The following is a 20,646-nucleotide window of genomic DNA, read 5'->3' on the forward strand; positions in this document are numbered from 1 at the left end:
AATATATATCCAGAAGTGGGATTGCTGGGTCATATGGTAATTCCATTTTTAATTTTTTGATCAACCACTACACTGTTTTCCATAGTAGCTGCATGTCACAGTCCCAATGATAGTATACAAGGGTTCCGATTTCTCTATCGTCTTTATCTTTTTAAATTGCTCCTTTTAATAAAACTTCAAAAACAGAGATATGAAAAAATTAAAACTACCCATATTTTGCCCTACCGTGAAAATTGTTAACATTTCCTTTTCTCCAATTTTAAATGAAAGTTCATGGAAGCTGACATGGAAATATTTTGACTTCTAGTGCTAGGCTGTCCTCTAGAGGTAGAACTGGTATGCTGCAGCCACTTACTAATGAGCTTTGAATGAAGTGCGTTCGTTAACTATTAAATAAGTGTAAGCTGCAACATTCTGGCTTGAGGCTGCTGACAACCCCACTCAGAGCCCTTCCTTTTTCAGATGTTTATTGTTAAGTTTTCCAAAATACACTATGAGAAATATTGGAACTAGTCTACCTGGGACAAAACATTGCCAAATGTCTAGTTTTGATGTATGGACATAGTTACTGAGCTTGAAGAGAACATGAGGGATTGTCTGAGTATGTCTGAAAGCTCCTCCAACCGTTTCATCTGGTTTTCTTTTGGGATCCCTGCACAACAGGGTTCTGGAGTTTGTAACCATGGAGTGGTCAGTGGGTTCATGTGTGGCCAGGTCTCTCCCCTCATGCCTGTGTCTTTTCCAGGGGCAGAAAGGGCTTCGAGGCCAAAATGCTTATATAGATTTTTTACCCTGAGTCTAATCTGCATGAGGCCATTGGTGTGGTTATTCTGGCTACTATCTTCTGTCTCCTTTTCCTTCCTCTCTCCAGAGGGACAGTCCCTGGGATGTCTATAAAACAGTAGCTCATCAAAGAAACAAGAGCCTCTTTATTTGATCTAATCTGACTCACTGGAAGAAAGGCTGAAAGTTTGCTTTGGCTTACTGAAGCTTAAAGCAGGTGCTTTTAAAGCACATTAGCTACTCAAACATAATTCTCTAAAGGATGAAATGGGTAATCATTATGTTTTCAGGCTTTGGCATTTAAAAACCGTGTCTCAGTAGAAAATAGTTGTGTGAGGTTGGTGGCTAAAAGAACTTTAATGGTTTGCTTATTTAAAAACTGACAAGAAGCACATATGTTAAGATTGATTGTTATTAGTTCTCAGTAGAAACATGGGGATGTTTATTATACTTTCTACTTTTTTTTAACTTTTAAAAATAAGTTAATGAAAACAAAGCCTTTCCAGAAAAGGAACAAGGCACCATATCTCTGTAACAGTAAATATATTTTATTGAACAGAAATGATTTTTTTGTTTGGTAGCTATAAGCAGTTCTTCAGAGATATGAACATTTTTATTCTGGTTATATTTATGGGCAGCATAGTTGACATTTACCAGTGTTATTGGTCCCTAGGCTTAGCCATTGCTGCAGGTCTAATTTATATAAATCATATAGTTTAAAAATAGGCAGTTTAGATACGTTATAATTTTCTTCAGCCAATAATTCCATCTAATTTCTGAACAAAGTAGATGCGAGGCCCTTTTGGGTTGAAGTACCCAGATTACATCTGTCAGTGGGGATTTATTGTGACGCTCTGATCAGGGAAGCAAGGGATACTGGGAGCTACCCCTGGAGCTATATCACTGTTGCAGAAATGGGACATTGTTCAGGTGACACCAAGCTTCTGATAGTCAGACAACAGCTCTGGTAGCATTTATTTATTTATTTATTTATTTATTTATTTATTTATTTATTTATTTATTTATTTATTTATGTAGCTTTTAGAAGAGTTCTGGGGAGGACTCTTTCATAGCAGGTCCTTGGCTGAGATCCTGCCTTTCTAAAGCCCACCATTGCAATGACTCTACCACTGGGGTATGTCTATGGTTCCACCTACCCTTGACCACCCCACTTTGAGGATCTTCATTTCAAACTGCCCATAAGGGATGAGCTGATTGATGGGCCATGTACCATATGGCACAGGCTCCTAGTCAGCTGAACTCTGGAGAGCCAGGCTGTAGGGCAGCCTGGCACACCTGTTGGTAATGACCTACTGGAAGGAGTTGGTGGTTTTGCTAGGTACCCCAGGGCTCCCCAGATGGAAAGCAGGAGCCCTGTAGTCTGAGTTCAGACTCAGCAGGCTAGGACTTTGGCATTAGCAGTATTCATGAGAGAGGGAGTAGATGCAAACTCTTCTCTATTTTCTCCAGCAAGTTGACTGCCTTGAATATACAGATTTTTAGCAAATAAACTGTGTCAATTAGTCCTATAAATAAGTCCCACCAGAAGGATTTTTTTTTTTTTTTGAATGAGAGAGCTATCATGTTTTAGTAGGAAGAGGAAGGAAGAGGAAGCAGTTCCTATACAAGGTGTTTAAGGGAAGGAGTCAGAAGACTGGTTTCCATCCCACACACAGCTAACACTTTATGTCTTTGAATGAGTCTGTAACCAGTTTGGGCCTTGATTTCTGAAGCATCAGAGTAAATAGGTAGATTAAATAAAATACAGAAACATTCTTTATGTTTTGATGCATTTCAGAAATATATATATATATTAAGATTTTATTTATTTATTCATGAGAGAGAAAGAAAGAGAGAGAGAGAGAGAGAGAGAAAGAGGCAGAGACACAGGCAGAAAGAGAAGCAGGCTCCATGCAGGGAGCCCGATGTGGGACTCGATCGTGGGACTCTAGGATCATGCCCTGGGCTGAAGGCAGGCACTTAACCGCTGAGCCACCCAGGCATTCCTATATGTTTGTTTTTAAGGCTAAGTTTATTGAATTCATATTGGTGTAGGTATTATTTATATTTGTAAATATATGACACAAATATATTTATATATGTAAATATTATTATATAACACAATAATATATATAAAAATCTATCATCTATCTATCTATCTATCTATCTATATGTATTTTTTCAAGTGGGCAAAACTGGGAAACAGAAGAGTAAGGCCATAGCAGTGGTAACTCTAAGAACCAGTATTGCTATATGCATGAACAAGAACCATGATGTAATCAATTAGCAATTGTATGTTATCAATTTATATGCATAGTAGAGATCATATTCACATTGAATAAAATATTACTGAAATGGATATGGTCAGTATTTCTCTCTCTTTTTAAAAATTTTTATTCATTTGAGAGAGAGAGAGAGACCACAAGTGGGGGAAGAACTGAGGGAGAGAGAAGCAGACTCCCCGCTGAGGAGGGAGACCTCCTTGAGGCTTGATTCCAGGACCCTAGGATCATGACCTGAGCTGAGGGCAGATACTTAACCAACTGAGCCACCCAGGAGTCCCAGTATTTCTCTTTTCTCATGAAATATAAAATGCACATAATAGCTAAGAATATTAGTTTTTGTTTATTCATGAGAAACAGGTGGGGGAGAGTCAGAGACAGGATGGAAGCAGACTCCTCGCTGAGCAGGGAGCCTGATGTGGGACTCAGTCCTAGGATCCTGGAGTCATGACCTGAGCCAAAGGCAGATGCTTAACCAACTGAGCCACCCAGACGCCCCAGAATATTAGATTTTAAAGAAACAGTCTAGAGTTTAGTTTCTGGCAATATGGCAAAGTACGTATCCTGAAAACCCTTTCCACTTCAAAATACTTAACAATACTGAGTAAATGTATAGTTTATAATGCATAGCTGGGCTGGCAAGAAAGTGATGGAAATGCTGAGAGGCCAAATTAGGAAGCACACATCCCAAGAGATGTGTGAAAGTCACAACTGCTCTAAGATACTTGCCAATCTTGCTTTAGTTCTAACAGAAATCCTTAGTTTGTGCAGGATGGGAGATCAAATTGGAGACCCACAAATGAAGCTAGTATCTAGAGGGTGACATTGTTGGTGAAAGGAGTGTTAGGAAAAAATAGCTAATCTATACACGGGGGCTGTCTGTTTGGCCTTGGTTCTTGGATGGGAGAAAGAATTTCTCTGAGAATTTATAACCACAAACAGGCTCCCTAAGAGTTTTGGAACCCACATTCATATTACTTGTGTGGTCTCAAAAACTCCAATCCAAGAATTCAGATTGGTCCCTTGGTTAGTAGTACCTGCAGTACCTGCCAGAAGCAAAACACATATCATCTCCAGAATCATGTACCTTAAACCGAAGGCTCAAAGAATTCCCACAGACAGATTTCAGTGAACATCTGCTCCCAACTAAAAATCTCCAAACATGTGAGAGACAAGGTTTTATGAGCATAGTAAACTAGAGGCCAGATGTGAAGATACTATTTAGCATGGAATTCAGGAGATAAAGAGAGAATGTGGAAAAGTAGTTAAGAAATATGGAGGATACAGAGAAGATGTCTAACATGTCTCATTAGAGGTCTGAAAGATTTAGACAGAATAGGGAAGAACAATTTATGAAGATATAATGATTGAGACCTCATTTGAGTTGAAGACAGGAATCCTCATATTCTGGAAGAACCAAGTGTCCTAAGCAGGAGAAAGAAAAAGGCTATCTATATCTACATCCCAGGTGTAGATGTGATGTATCTTTCCTATTTATACATCACAGGGAAACTATGAAACACCAAGGGACATAAGAAAAGTATTAAAAGTAGTCAGACAAAGACAGACTACCTATAAAAGAATGACAAATTGACAACAAACTTTTCAACAGATAGAGGAATTCAGAATATGGTGGAAAAATATCTGCAGGGTACAAAGAGTCAAACATAACCTAATCATCTGATTTGAGGCAGCTTTAATAGATAGAAGTCCTCTGTTCTGTAAGCACAATTTTGAACAGTCATTTTACAGAATTCTACATACATTATGTATTCTATTTGCTCTAAAAGTTTTTGTTTTTGTTTTTTTAAAGTAAGTGTGATAGGCAAAACAATGACTTCCCCAAAGATGTCTATGTCCTAATCCCTGGAACCTGAGAATATGTTACCTTACATGGCAACAGATCATATGTGATTAAGTTGAGAATATGAAAGATTATCCAGATTGGCTCAATGTAATCACAAGGGTCATTATCAGGGAAACAGAGTCAGGAGAGCCAAAGAAGGAGGTGTGATGAGCAGGGGTTGAGTGGTGAGCTTGCAGGCTATGAAATAGGAAAGGATCATGAAGCCAAGGAAAGTGGTGATGGGGGAGCACTAGGAGCTAGAAAAGGCAAGGAGCAGTTTGGCTTCTAGAGCCTCCAGAAGGAATGCTGCCTTGCTAATAATTCTATGTTAGTGTATGGAGATTTCTGATCCCTGGAAACGTAATATAATACATTTGTATTGTTTAAGCCACTAAGCTTGTAATAATTTGTTACAAAAGCAACAAGAAACAAATACAATAGCTTTATTGAGATAGAATTTATGTAACATACATTTCACTCTTGAAGTATGTAGTAAATGGTTTTTAGTACATATATAGAGTTATGTAACCGAAAACTTTCAGAAGATGGATCAAAAGCATGAAATGAAAATTAAATGATCTTGGATCACATGGTGCTTTCCTCACTGGTTATTTGAATGAGGAATGCAGCCTGTGTTCAGGAGGGTTGGGGGGATACTACTGGTGCATAATCACAGGAACCTCTAGGACAAGTCAACTTTCACTTTTCCTTCTTATCTTAGTAGGGTAACTTTTTCTGGTAACTCTTTTTACTGTATTCTCATGATGGTGTTTAAAATACCTACTTTCTGCCATTTAAGTCATTTTAGCTTATCACATGTATCAAACTTAAAAATCGTCAGTTTTTAATCTGTTGCTAAGACACCGTACAGTATACAAACTAATACAAACTTCTTGATGAACTGGCTAAGAAACAGACCCTGTTTTGTATATTTTCAGTAACTTTATAAACTTCTACTTCAAGGAATGTGTTATATGTAAAAATATTTTTCAAATGCTTGCCCATTGGGGGTGGTGATCAGCTCCCAATACTGAGTTCCTTGTTCCAACGAGGAACTTCTGCATCTGTATCCTTAGGATCCTCCAAAATCAGGTCACCATTTTCTGGCCCAATTTTAAGGTAGATTTTTTTTTTAGCTAATATATTACTGATCTTCCGAATTATCTATTTGACAACAGATTCTCCTTCTCCTTTAAAAAAATTCGGGTTCGGTTTCCATGTGTAATGATGACCTGCAGTGGTGTTTTCACGTTTGCCGACTCAGAAGCAGGAAAGATTTTGAATCTGCCTGATTAGTTGACTCATTATTTTTGCCGTGAAGCTTCTTTTGGTTAAGTGTAATAATCTGCATTTCAGCATATCTTTGCTTTGTTTTGCAGTGACAGTAGGAAGAAAGTTTCTGTTCCCCAACTTGTAGCTAAAAGAAAATACAAGATGCATAGCTTTAAGAAAGAGAAAAAACAAAAACAAAACAGCAAAAGCTCAGCCCCTAACATCTGGAGCTGGTCCAGCATTCACAGCTAGGCAGGCCATGGCATTCTCCTGTTGGACATAAGCAGTCTCAAGAATACTCACCTCAGACGAAGTCACTCTTAGACCGTGACAGAATGACACAAAGCAAGACCACATTTTGACTTTGTCTAAGCATGCACAAAAATGAGATCACTGTGCAACCCACAATACTGAGCAGCCTTCTCTTGGCTAAAATGAATGACTGTTACCTCTTTGCCCATTATAGTTTTATCTTCAGTCTAGTCTGTCCTTCAAACATTTATGCTTATTGAGACAATCTTCAAATTGTCTTTGCTTTCTACATCATCTAATCCAGTGAACTGAGATCCTCAGATCCTCTTCCAAGTCACCCAGTCAAAGTTCAGATCCTGCTATATGTTCTCTCTGACACTTTCTTACTGACCCCCCCAGAGGTCCCTCTGATGTGCATTCTCCCTCAGTGCAGTGAGTAACAAAACCAACTCATTTCACTGTAGGTGTGTTCCTACACAGTCTTTGGCTGAAGGCATCAACAGCTTAAAGATCAAAACCATGAACGTGAAATGATGTAAAAATTATTTGACTCACTGGCAAAAATTCACAAATTTTTTGAAAGCATACATTTTGCTTCTTAGGCAACTTCATGTGTGTTTGTCTATGTACTCTTTCTTGTTTATTTAATAGGTAGTGAATTATAAGAAGGACTGACTATGTAATTTGTGAGGCCGAGTGCAAATGAAAGTGTAGGGCCCTTTGCTCGATATTCATTAAGAATTTTGATACTATGACAGCAGAGCATTAAACCCAGTGAAGGCACTTCTGAGCACAGGTCTCAGTGACTGCACGGGTCACACCCCATGAAGCCCCCAGTCCTGATTATGAGGTACCTTCTTTCAACCCTGTCCCCCAGGGATGAACAGAGTGGGTGAAGAACTACTACTTTTTAATCTTACTTCATTGGCTTTGCCTCATCTCTTCAAAAAATAAAAAGAAAAAATTTAATTGTGGTAAAATACACACAGCATCCAATTTATTGTCTTAATTTTTAAGCATAGAGTTTAGTGATATTAAGTTCATTCTCATTGTCGTATAACCGTCTATCTCCATAAGATCATCATACAAAACCGAAACTCTGTACCCATTAAACTACAGTTACCCCCACTCCAGCCCTGGCAGCCACCATTCTGCTTCCTGCCTCTATGAATGTGACTATTCTAGGTACTTCATATAAGTGGAATCATACAGTATTTGTCTCTCGTGACTGGCTTATTTCACTTGGTGTCATGTCCTCAGGGTCCATCCATGCTGTAGCATGTGACAGAATTTCCTTCGTTTTTTTTTTTTTTTTTAAGATTTTTAATTTATTTATCTGACAGAGAGAGAGAGAGACAGAGACAGAAAGAATGAGTGGTGGTGGGGAGGAACGGAAGAGGGAGAAGCAGGTTCCCTGCTGAGGAGGGAGCCTGATGTTGGGCTCAATCCCAGGACCCTGGGATTATGACCTGTGCCTAAGGCAGACGCTTAACTGACTGCACCACCAGGCACCCTGATTTCCTGCATTTTTAAGGCTGAATTCTATTGTATTGAGTTCCATTGTATGTATGTGCCATATTTGTTTTCATCCACATATGGACTTTTGGGTTGATTCCGTCTTTTCGCTCTTGTCAACAATGCTACTATGAACATGACAAATATCTCTTTGAGTACCTGCTTTCATTTTGAGGGGAAGGGGTATTAGCAGAATTATATTTGCTGGATCATAAGGTGGTTAGTTCTCTTTTAGACTTTTTGAGAAACCATCAAACTGCCACAGTGGTTTCCCCTTTTACACTTCCATCAACACTGTACATCCTCAGTAACTCTTGGTTTATTTTCTATTTTTTTTTAATCCTAGTGGGCGTAAAGGAGGGTATATCATTGTGTTTTTTTTTTTGTTTTGTTTTTGTTTGTTTGTTTGTTTTTTTAATTTATGATAGTCACACAGAGAGAGAGAGACAGAGACACAGGCAGAGGGAGAAGTGGGCTCCATGCACTGGGAGCCCGATGTGGGATTCGATCCCGGGTCTCCAGGATCACGCCCTGGGCCAAAGGCAGGCGCCAAACCGCTGCGCCACCCAGGGATCCCTATCATTGTGGTTTTGATTTGCATTTCCCTACTGATTAGTTATGTTTACTTTTGTTTTAAGAATTTCCGTGAATACTCACAGGGTCACTCTTTTTTCTAGGAAAGAGATGAAGATTCTGGAGCAGTCAGGTTCTCTGAGAGGCTCCCTGAGTTCTGAAGAACAGCTGTCACTCATCAGTGGTTGTTCAAATATTCAAGCGGCAGTAGAGGGCGCTGGGCACATTCAGGTGAGTTGACCATATTGCGCCCAAATCAAATCTCTAAGGGTTTGAAGAGATGGTCTTCCAATCTCCTCGGAAGAACGGGGCCGAGGGGCGTGGTTGGGGCGGGGGGAGGGGGAGATGAAAGGGAGTTACAAGGTGTGGGCATCTTGTAACTGAAGGTCAGGATTATGATTTACGTGAAGCATTGTTTTAAAACATCTCTTGTATGGGCTCTCATCAAACTACTGTGATAATGTAGTCTTTCAGAGGTGTTAGAATTTTGAGCAGAAATAGGTTTTCTGGACAACTAACACTTTTATTTTCCTATTGAATGAGAGATTATATTCTTGTTCTCATGTATAATTGAGTAAAAGCTGAAAAGAAATCATCTGAAATAAACCCTTTCTTGTAACATTTGCATTTAGCTTTTCCCACAACTTTACTTAAAGAAAAGAACTGCTTGAGGCGCTGTTTGCACAGCAGAGAAAGTTCCAGGCATGTCTCTTTGGGGCTGTGCCTGCAGTTTGGTGCCTGTCCAGTCAGGACTCATCCCTTCTGGAGCTCCTGTGTCTATAGACAGATACTGCCCCTGTTTAAGAACCTGATCGTATAAATTTGTGTTTTAAAAATGTTACACTTAGTGCCATAAAGTTTAAGTGGATTTACTTAAAACTAAAAGAAACATCACTTCTGATACACCTCCTTGATATTTTGTGTGGTGAGGCTTGCACATTTCTATTTATTCAGTGTCACACATTTCATGTTTCTGTGATGACATTCTAGCTGAGAATTTGGGAGCAAACCAAAAAGACTGTGTTTTAGGTCAGCTGCTGCTCTGAGATTGAGGTCAAATACAGTTAATCTAGATTCTCCATTTTTGTAGCTCTAAAATTTCTCTAGTTCATTAACAAATGAGTGTCAAACAGAACATAAGAAGAGGACAGTTTGTCAATTCCATATCTCTTTTGAGTATTTTCACCTCAATCTCTCATTTGGTTGGATAAAACTGGGAGTCTTAGGAGGGATCAGAGGGCTCCTTTACGGAGCTTTCCAATACTGGCTCTTTTCACCCTTGCTGTGGTGCTTGGTGCTGTAAGGAGGGACTTGCTTTTACAGGAGCACAGAAGCCTTTCAGCCTTTGTAGTGTGGGCTCAGCAGAGAAAGTTCTTCATGTGCGTTTTGTTTCTAAGGAAAGTGTATGCTTCTTATGCTGATCCTGCTGGAGGAGGAAAAACAATTTAGATTTTGTGATTCTTGACATGAGCAAGGACCTCTGGGAGCTTCCTGCCTGGAAGTGGTGGTTGAGGACACAGACTTTAAGTCAAATGGGCTTTGCACTGAGTAGCTGTGTGCCCTTGTGTGTTTCTTTCTTTTTTTTTTTTTCCTTGTGTGTTTCTTAACTGTTAAGCCCTACTTCCTCATCTGTACAATAGACACAGTACCCAGTGTAATGGGGGATTGTGAAGAGACCCATCTGTGCTCATATCTAAGGTCACCCCCATAGAAGGCAGACCTCCATTTTTCCAATGAGAGGATTAAAAAATTCTTTTGGGGGTCAATTTTATATATAATATTTACATGAGACATAAAATATTATAATTACATATATGATGTGATCTGAAATAGGAATATGTAACACATTACCAAAATATTTCTACTTTCTCATTTCATAAAACATTTATTTTTAAAATTTTTTTAAAGATTTTATTTCTTTTTTTTTTAAGATTTTATTTATTTATTCATGAGAGACAGAGAGAGGTAGAGACACAGGCAGAGGGAGAAGCAGGCTCCATGCAGGGAGCCCGACGTGGGACTTGATCCCAGGACCCCAGGATCACACCCTGGGCCGAAGGCAGGCATTAAACCTCTGAGCCACCCAGGGATCCCAAAAGATTTTATTTCTATATTTGACAGAGAGAGAGAGAGAGAGAGAGCATGAGAAGGGAGAGGGGCAGAGGGAGAGGGACAAGCAGACTCCCTGCTGGGTGCAGAGCCAGATAGGGCCATGTGACCCAACATAGGGCTTGATGTGGGACTTGATCCCAGGACCCTGATATCATGACCTGAGCTAAAGTCAGATGCTTAGCCAGCTGAGCCAGCCAGGTGCCCCCAAAAAACTTCTGTTCAAACTCTTAACAAGTGTCTCTGAGTCAGGTGTCTTTGTCTTCAGTAAAGTGATGCTTTTGAGCTGCTTTTCTAAACAGTTTTCCAGAGCACATCATTGTTGCTTTCCTAAGATGTTGCTGTGCAAAGCTTTTTAAAACCCACATATGACATGAGATTAGAAATTTATCTCCAGGGGATCCCTGAGTGGCTCAGCGGTTTGGCACCTGCCTTTGGCCCAGGGCGCAGTCCTGGAGTCCTGGAATCGAGTCCTGCATCGGGCTCCTGGCATGGAGCCTGCTTCTCCCTCCTCCTGTGTCTCTGCCTCTCTCTCTTTCTCTATGTCTATCATAAATAAATAAATAAATAAATAAATAAATAAATAAATAAATCTTAAAAAAAAAAATTTATCTCCAGCCTCAACTACTAATTCTCAAGTTTTGACTGAAGGTGTTTTTTTTTCTTTCTGCAGTAGTATGCTTGTGGTTCCTCCACATAACAACTGGCTATGCTACTTTTTTTGTTTTAAAGTGATCTTTACAAAGTTTACTTGCAAATTTTCTAGCACTAGCACTTGTGAAGTCATGCCCCAGGAATAATTCAAATGTCTATGTTAAATTTCTTTGTCTCCTGGTCCCATTGAAAAATAGATTTTATCAAAAGATTTCTATGCTACCATGATTGAATTAGTTCAGGAGAATGTGTCTTCCACAAACAGTGTATTATTTTTCAAGAACTGGAGAGCCTTTCATAATAGAACTTTGTAATGACTTGAATATAAAGTGAGTCTTTTATGAGATAATTTTTGGAGAATATTCTAAGTTCTAATACATGTGAAATGCTTAGCTACCACACTTGGCACATAGAAAATGCTTTAAAAAATTAAGGAATTTAATAATGTGACCTTTTGTATCTAATTTTGATAATAAATGATGAGGGGCAATATATGTGCTGTGCATAGTATTGAAAATTGCTCTTTAAGGTCTGTCTTTATTTTATAGATTGAATGTATTTATGTGGCATTTACATGTTGAGCAGCATCTATTATGCAGAACAACACTGAGTCAGGCAATATAGGGAGAGGAATATAGAAAAGACAAGTAATTTCTGAAGAACATAATCTCTTACAGGAAATAAACCTAGTAGAGTTTACATGGTCTTTTCTAGTACCACAGAGTAATGGAGAGGGGCACAGATCTGAGCTGGAGGCTTTAGGAACGTTTGATGAAGGTAGGATTTGAGCCTGCTTTGGCCTTTGACAAGTGGGATTTTGGGGAATAGGGTGGGGACTTTGTCTCAGAAGGAGATGAACAGAGAGGTGCCTGTTAGTGTGTTTTAGACAACCAGAGTAGAATCGTGAGGCCGAGTCACAGGGCCATTAGGGAGGTGGAAAAAGGCTGGAAGTGGAAGCTAAGTGGGGGAATGCTTGGAATGCCAAGCTGAAGACTTATTTAGATGAAATGAACATTTATAAAATGGTTGGAGTAATGCATGACACATAGTACTATTTAAGTGTTCTCTTAAAGAAATAAAGAGTTTGGGTTTCATTCTATATCCTGATTAGAATCCTCCAAGGAAGGTGTTCAGTAGGACAGTGAAATCAATCAGAAGGAAAGAACAGGTAAGAAAAAAATTGAGATTTCATTTTTGTCCAGTGCTTTGATTGATTTTTCCTGGGCATGTTTGCTCATTTCCTTATATGATATAGGCACATTTGATTTTCCAAATTTCACAACTAATGCATATCAATTTCACCTTATGTTTATCAAATAAACAAGTAAATAGACCCCCCCCCCCAAATCAAAACCTGCCTAACGTTATGTCATGTGTTTGTTAAATTACATTAGGTTTCTAACAATCTAAGAATGGAACTGGAGGGTATTATGCTGAGTGAAGTAAGTCAGTTGGAGAAAGACAAACATTATATGTTCTCATTCATTTGGGGAATATAAATAATAGTGAAAGGGAATATAAGGGAAGGGAGAAGAAATGTGTGGGAAATATCAGAAAGGGAGACAGAACGTAAAGACTGCTAACTCTGGGAAACGAACTAGGGGTGGTAGAAGGGGAGGAGGGCGGGGGGTGGGAGTGAATGGGTGATGGGCACTGGGGGTTATTCTGTATGTTGGTAAATTGAACACCAATAAAAAAATAAAAAATAAAAAAATCTTTAAAAATATATATTAACATCTCAAAAAAAAGTGCTAAAAATATATTTTGAAGAATAAAGAGTGAAGAAAGTTTAGGAAAATCATGTATAGGTCCATTATTCCAAAAATGTCTTCACATTTTGGTATATTTGTATTTCTTTTCATTTCTCCTATTTCTTCCCTTTCTCTAACATACGTGATGTTATACTGTAAATAGAGTTTTATATCATGATTTTTGTTTAAAACTTAGAGCCCTTCTTGCTGTGTGATTTGCCCAATATTCTATCAGACAGAAGTAAAATTTTTGTATTTAAAATAATTGTTATGTTTATTGGGTGATATCTAACCTGAAAGAACCTTCCATCTAAGAATATCATTAAAGGTGAAGTTCCAAAATACCATCTGTCAGGTGTCTACCCTTTACCAGGCCTCATGGTCTTGCCTTAGCTTAATGCCTATAGACTTCTTTCTAACTGTACCCATGTCAGTTCTTATAATCCTACTTTCCAATTTATAAAAGGAAAAATTCATAATGTAGAAAAATTAATCTAGGCTATTTGTACATTTTACTTACGAAAAGAAAATTATCATTACTTTTGGGAATTGTTCTAAAGCAGAGGGCAGAATTTGTGAAATAATAGGTAAGCAAAACCACATTGCTTGGCACACAGTTGTTCAACTACAGAAAGTCCTACTGTAGGATTTATTAAGTCCCCAAGGGTCAAAGCCCCAGAAATGTGAGTGTAACTGTCTCTGTGGTAGATTTGTCTACTACTCAAGCCCCAGAGGGTGGGGGCATGGATCAGAAAGTTCCTTAATTGTGTGCTGAAATGTGGGAGCATATAAGAATGAAACCTGAATTTCTAGAACTTAGCACAATTTGGAAATCAAATCTTGCCTAGCAAGAAAATCCACCATGCTGGAAAAATAAGTTTATTTTGAAAACCCTGTCTAAAGCTTTGACTAACTCTGAAAGAGCATTAAGGCTCATTAGCTGTGGTACAGAAACTTTATCTGATCTCTGGAACTTAAGACGAGATTGAAGTAGGTGGTAGGGGCCATGGGAATGGCTTATAGAATTAGGGAGTTTAAATGGATTTTCCTTATACAAAATCAAGGACAACTGCTGCAGTCTGGAAGTAAAAATTAAATCATCTGTGTGGATAAGCAGAATTTGTATCTGAACTTTTACCTTTAAAATTTAGAGGACACTAATCATTTTGATGAGGACTTGCAGACTGTCAGTAATTACAAAGTGCAGTATTCATAAACACTGACACCACTTTTAACTTTATGTTCTCTTAAAGGATGGAAGCTTGTTGGACCTTTGGTCTTGGCTCACTGAGGCTCAGAATAATCCTCTCAGTAGGAATGGTGTAGGTGTGGGGTGCTCGTGTAGTGAAGGGCATGTGGGGCAGCCAACACTGAGAATGTACAGGAGTGTACCTGAAAACTTGAATTTCATTTCCCTGTTCTGTGCATTTTTTTTAAAGAAAAATTTGTGAACTCAGGTATACTGAGGTATGACTTACATGTAATAAAATTCACCAGCTTTAACGTGATCAGTTCTATGTATTTTGACAAATGCATATAACCAAGTAGACACCAGCATGTTCAATCTTGAGAACGTCTCCATTAGTGCATAGAATACTCTTCTTCCCCTTGTGTCCAGTCTTCTCTTGCCTTCCCCATGCTCTAGCAAACAGGCATCTGTTTTTTTGTTCCTACAGTTTTGCCTTTTCCTAATATTCCATATATTTCCTAATTTCCCTTATGACCTCCACTTTCACTCATGGATTAATGAAAAGTGGGTTGTTTAACATACAAATCTGGGGAGTTTTCCAGATATCTTTCTGTTATTAATTTCTAGTCTAACTCCATTATGATCCCAAAACATACTTTACAATATTTCATCTCCTTTTATTTATTGAGATGTGTTAATGGTCTCTTTTGGTGAAGTTGAAAAAAATGTCTGTTCCTTTGCTGGGTGAACTCTTTCAATTAGGTCAAGTTGCTTGATAGTGTTATTCATGTCTTTTCCACCCTAATGAATTTTCCCTCCACTTATTCTATCATTGAGAGAAAAGTGTTGAAGTCTTCACTCTAATATGGATTTTTTCTCAATTAATTCAAACCAGGCATATAGTTGAGTCTCGCCTTTTTATCACATCTCACAGACTGTCTTTTAATTAGCATGTTTAGTCCATTAAATTTAATGTAATTATTGATGCAAGTGGATTAAAATCTACCTTATTGTTTTCCATTTGTTCCATTTGATTTTTTTACAAGTTTTTAAATTCCAGTTAGTTAACGTATAGTGTAGTATTAGTTTCAGGTGTACAATATAGTGATTAAGTACTTCCATACATCATCTGGTGCTCATCACAACAGGTGTTTTCCTTACTTCCCATCACCTGTTTCACCCATCCTCCTCCTCCCTCCCCTCTGGTTAACTATCAGTTGTTTTCTATAGTTAAGAGTCTCTTTCTTGGTCTGCCTCTCTGTCTTTTTATCCTTTGCTAATTTGCTTTGTTTCTTAAATTCAACATATGAGTGAAATCATATGACATTTGTTTTTCTCTGACTTATTTGGCTTTGCATAATATTCTTTAACTCCATCCATGTCATTGTAAATGGCAAGATTTAATTCTTTTTTACGACTAGCATTCCATTGTATATATAAAATACATCTTCTCTATCCATTTATCAATTGATGGATACTTGGGCTTTTTACATAATTGGCTATTGTAAATAATGCTTCTATAAACATCATGATACATGTATCCCATCAAGTTAGTATTTTTGTATCTTTTGGGTAAATACCTAGTAGTGCAACTGCTGGGTCATAGAGTAGCTCTGTTTTTAAGTTTTTGAGGAACCTCCATACTGTCTTCCATAGTGGCTGCCCCAGTTTGCATTCCCACCGACCTTGTAAGAGGTTCCTCTTTCTCTGCATCCTCACAAATACCTGTTGTTGCCTAACTTGTTAATTTTAGTCATTCTGACTGGTGTGAGGTGGTATCTCATTGTAGCTTTGATTTGTATTTCCCTGATGATCAGTGATGTTGGCATCTTTTCATGTGTCTGTTGATCATTTTAATGTCTTCTTTGGAAAAATGTCTATTCATATCTTCTGCCCATTTTTAAAATTGGATTATTTGTTTTTTGACTGTTTTCTGAGTTCTTTATATACTTTGGATCCATATTTGGATCTATATTTGGATTTATATTTTTGGATACTAACCCTTTATCATATGTGTCATTTGCAAATATCTTTTCCCAAAGCTAAAAACAACCTGATTGTTCCCTTTGCTGTGCACAAATTTTTATTGTGATGTAGTCCCCAAGGTCTTTTATCTTTATTTATTTATTATTTTTTTATTTACGACAGACACAGAGAGAGAGAAGCAGAGACACAGACAGAGGGAGAAGCAGGCTCGGTGCAGGGAGCCTGACATGGGACTCTATCCCCGTCTCCAGGATCACGCCCCCCCCCCCCCCCCCCCCCCCGCCCCGGGAGAGGGGGTGGAAAGCGGCGCTAAACCGCAGGGCCACTGGGGCTGCCCCCCAAGGTCTTTTTAAAATTTTTAAATTTATTTATTCATGAGAGACACAGAGAGAGGCAGAGGCATAGACAGAGGGAGAAGCGGGCTCCTTGCAGAGAGCCCGATGTGGGACTCGATTCCTGGATCCTGGATTACGCCCTGAGCCGAAGGCAGATGCTCAGCCGCTGAACCACCCAGGCTCCCCCCGCCAAAGTCTATTTTTGCTTTAGTTTCCCTAGAAACAAATGACATATCTAAAAAAAGTTACTGTGGCCAATGTCAGAGAAATCACTGCCTGTGCTTTCTTCAAGGACTTTTATGGTTTCAGGTCCTACATTTAGGTCTTTAGTCCATTTTGAGAGTTATTTTTGTGTATGGTGAAAGATAATGGTCCAATTTCATTCTTTTGCATGTGCTGTCCAGTTTTCCCAACATCATTTATTGACGAGAGTCTTTTTCCAGTTGGATATTCTTTCCTGCTTTGTTGAAGATTAACTGGCTATATAATCGTGGATTCATTTTCTATTCTGTTCCACTGATCTGTGTCTACTTTTGTGCCAGTACCATACTGTTTTGATTATGACAGCTCTGTAATATGACTTGAAGTCTGGAATTGGGATGCCTCTAAGTTTGCTTTTCTTTTTCAAGATTGCTTTGGATTTTTGGGGTCTCATAGTTCTATACAAATTGTAGAATTATTTGTTCTAGTTCTGTGAAAAATGTTGTTGGTGTTTTGATAGGGATTGCATTAAATGTGTAGATTGCTTTGGGTAGTATAGAAATTCTAACAATGTTTGTTTTTCTCATCCATGAGCATGGAATGCCTTTCCATTTCTTTGTGTTGTTTTCAATTTTTTTCATCAGTGTTTTATAGTTTTCAGAGTACAGGTCTTTCACCTCTTTGGTTAGGTTCATTCCTGTGTATCTTATTATTTTTGGTACAGCTGGAAATGGGACTGATTCCTTAATTTTTCTTTCTGCTGTTTCATTATTGGCATATAGAAACACAGCAGATATCTGTACATTGATTTTCTATACTGTGCCTTTACTGAATTCGTTTATCAGTCTTAACAGTTAAAAAATTTTTTTTAAAAACTGTATTTATTTATTCATGAGAGATAGAAAGAGAGAGAGAGAGAGAGAGAGGCAGAAACATAGGCAGAGGGAGAAGCAGGCTCTATGCAGGGAGCCTAACGTGGGACTTGATCTTGGGATTCCATGATCATGCCCTGGGCTGAAGGCAGGTGCTAAAGCGCTGAGCCACCCAGATGTCCCAAGTTTTAACAGTTTTTTATTTTTTTATTTTTTTATTTTTTTATTTTTTTTTTATGATAGTCACAGAGAGAGAGAGAGAGGGGCACAGAGACATAGGCAGAGGGAGAAGCAGGCTCCATGCACCGGGAGCCCGATGTGGGATTTGATCCCGGGTCTCCAGGATCGCGCCCTGGGCCAAAGGCAGGCGCCAAACCGCTGCGCCACCCAGGGATCCCTTAACAGTTTTTTTTGACAGTTTTTGGGTTTTCTATATAGAGTATCATCTGCAAATAGTGAAAGTTTTACTTCTTTCTTGCCGATTTGCATGCCTTTTATTTCTTTTTGTTGTCTGATTGCTATGGCTAGGACTTTCAGTACTATGTTGAATAAAAGTGATGAGAGTGGACATCCCTGTCTTGACTATAGATGAAAGGCTCTCAGTTTTTCCCCATTTAAGACGTTGTTAGCTGTGGGTTTTGATATGTGGCCTTTATTATATTGAGATATGTTCCCTCTAAATCTGCTTTGTTGAGGGTTTTTTTATCATGAATGGATGTTATACTTTGTCAAATGCTTTTTCTGCATCTATTGAAATGATCATATGGTTCTTGTCCTTTCTCTTATTAATGTGACCTATTTCGTTGGTTGATTTGTGAATATTGAGCCACAGTTGCAACCCAGGAATAAATCCCACTTGATTATGGTGAAGGATTTTTTTTTTTTTTAATAGACATGGAGCCAAATGCAGGGCCTGAACTCATGACCTGAGCTGAGATCAAGAGTTGGATGCTCATCCGACTGAGCCACCCAGGCAACCCATGAATGATTTTTTTCATGTATTGTTGGATTCAGTTTGCTGGTATTTTGTTGAGGGTTTTTGCATCTATGTTCTTCAGAGATATTGGCTTATAGTTCTCTTTTTTAGTGGTGTCTTTATCTGGTTTTCGTATCAGGGTAATTAATGCTGGCTTCACAGAACGAATTTGGAAGTTTTCTTCTATTTTTTGAATAGTTTGAGAACAATAGGTATTAACTGTTCTTTAAATGTTGGCTAGAGTTTACCTCTGAAGCCATCTGGCCCCGGAGTTTTGTTTATTGGGATTTTTTTGATTACTGACTCAATTTCTTTGCTGATTGTTCAGATTTTCTATTTTTCCTTGTTTGAGTTTTGGTAATTTATATTCTTCTAGGAATTTATCCATTTCTTCTAGGTTGTTCAATTTGTTGACATATAGTTTTTTGTAATAATCTCTTATAGTTGCTTATATTTCTGTGATGTTGGTTATTTCTCCTGTCTCTTTTGGGTCCTTTCTTTTTTCTTTTTGATAAGCCTGGCTAGAGGTTTGCTGGTTTCATTGTGTTTTTTTTTTTTTTTTTTTTTTTTTTAAAGAACCACCTCCTGGTTTTATTGATCTGTTCTATTGATTTTTTAATAGAACAGATTATTTTATCATAAATGATATAGTTATCATTTATGTCTGCTCTGATCTGTATTATTTCCTTCCTTCTGTTGGATTTTGGTTTTGTTTGTTGTTCTTTTTCTAGCTCCTTTAGGTCTAAGATTAGATTGAAATTTTTCTTGCTTCTTGAGGTAGGCCTTTATTGCTATATACTTCTTAGAACTGCTTTTGCTGCATCCCAGAGGTTTTGAATCCTCATGTTTTCATTTTCATTTGTTTCCATGTCCTTTTTAACTTCTTTTATTTCTTGGTTGACCCATTCATTGTTTAGTAGCATGTTATTTAACCTTCATATATTTGTGGTCTTTCCAGAGTTTTTCTTGTGGTTGACTTCTAGTTTCAAAGTGTTGTGGTCAGAAAAGGGCATTGGCCATGGCTGACAAGAGACATACTGAACATAGCCAACTTTGACTCCACTTTCCTCTTCTACTTCTCTGCGAACAGCATCTTCTATTGTCTCCCCTAATCAAATGGGGCAAAAGAACAAGTAGCTGATGAACATGCCTTGGACATTTTGTGCTCCAAATAGTTCAAACATTTGGAAATCACTTTGGACAGAAACCCAATTCGAAGAATCAGAAAGCACAAGCCTAAAACTAGACTGGAATCCAAAAAAAACATTTCTTAAAGTATATGACCAAGTACATAATCAAAATGCCAGAAAACTTTTCTTGAGGGTCCAAATTTTTCGGCTACAGTGTAAAAATGGTAATTTTTAAAAAATATTTTTAAATACCAGATGGAATACAAATCTCATTATCCTTGGAGGATCAGGGGTTATTTTTTCCCAAGGTCTCTTTGTCTAAATCTGACAGCTTAAATTAGAACCTAACGTCACAGGTGCAAAAACAAAACAAGATCACAAGTCCAATTTTCCAGAGAGCTTTCCCATCAATCACGCCCCTCCCCCAATTTCATGAGTACGTAAAACAAAGAGACCTTGAGGATGGTAGAGAGTGAGTTTGGGGAGAGTTGAGCGAAATTGGAAAAATCTGTTACTTCCTGATATTAGAACTTGATTAAAGCAATCTTGTTATTACAGAGTTAAAGCTAAGAGTAGCATTCTAGAACAGTATGGCTTCAGTCTTTTTGAATTGGTTGAGGCCTGTTTTGTGGCCCAATATGTGATCTATTCTGGAGAATATTCCATGTGCACTTGAAAAGAATGTGTATTCTGATGTTTTAGGATGGAATGTTCTGAATATATCTGTTAAATCTAAATGTTTCACTCAAAGCCATTGTTTCCTTGTTGATTTCCTGTTTAGATGATCTGTCCATTGATGTATGTGGGACATTACAGTCCCCTACTATTATTATATATTCGTTCCTTTATGCTTGTTATTAACTATTTATGTATTTGGGTGCTCCCATGTTGGGTGAAAAATATTTGCAAGTGTTTTATCT

The 20,646-nt window shown here is 38.1% G+C and overlaps 1 protein-coding gene across 2 annotated transcripts in view; it reads left to right on the forward strand.

Annotated features, from left to right (window-relative positions):
• CRYL1 (crystallin lambda 1) overlaps window positions 1–20,646 on the forward strand; it is a 145,313-nt gene that overhangs the window by 22,293 nt on the left and 102,374 nt on the right. For both annotated transcript variants that reach the window (XM_038573515.1, XM_038573514.1), the window contains exon 3: window positions 8,628–8,754. In XM_038573515.1, coding sequence (XP_038429443.1) covers window positions 8,628–8,754 — 127 coding nt within the window. The remainder of the gene's footprint in view (window positions 1–8,627; window positions 8,755–20,646) is intronic.

The sequence above is a fragment of the Canis lupus genome, chromosome 25 (genome assembly GCF_011100685.1).
Source record: "Canis lupus familiaris isolate Mischka breed German Shepherd chromosome 25, alternate assembly UU_Cfam_GSD_1.0, whole genome shotgun sequence".
NCBI lineage: Eukaryota > Metazoa > Chordata > Mammalia > Carnivora > Canidae > Canis > Canis lupus.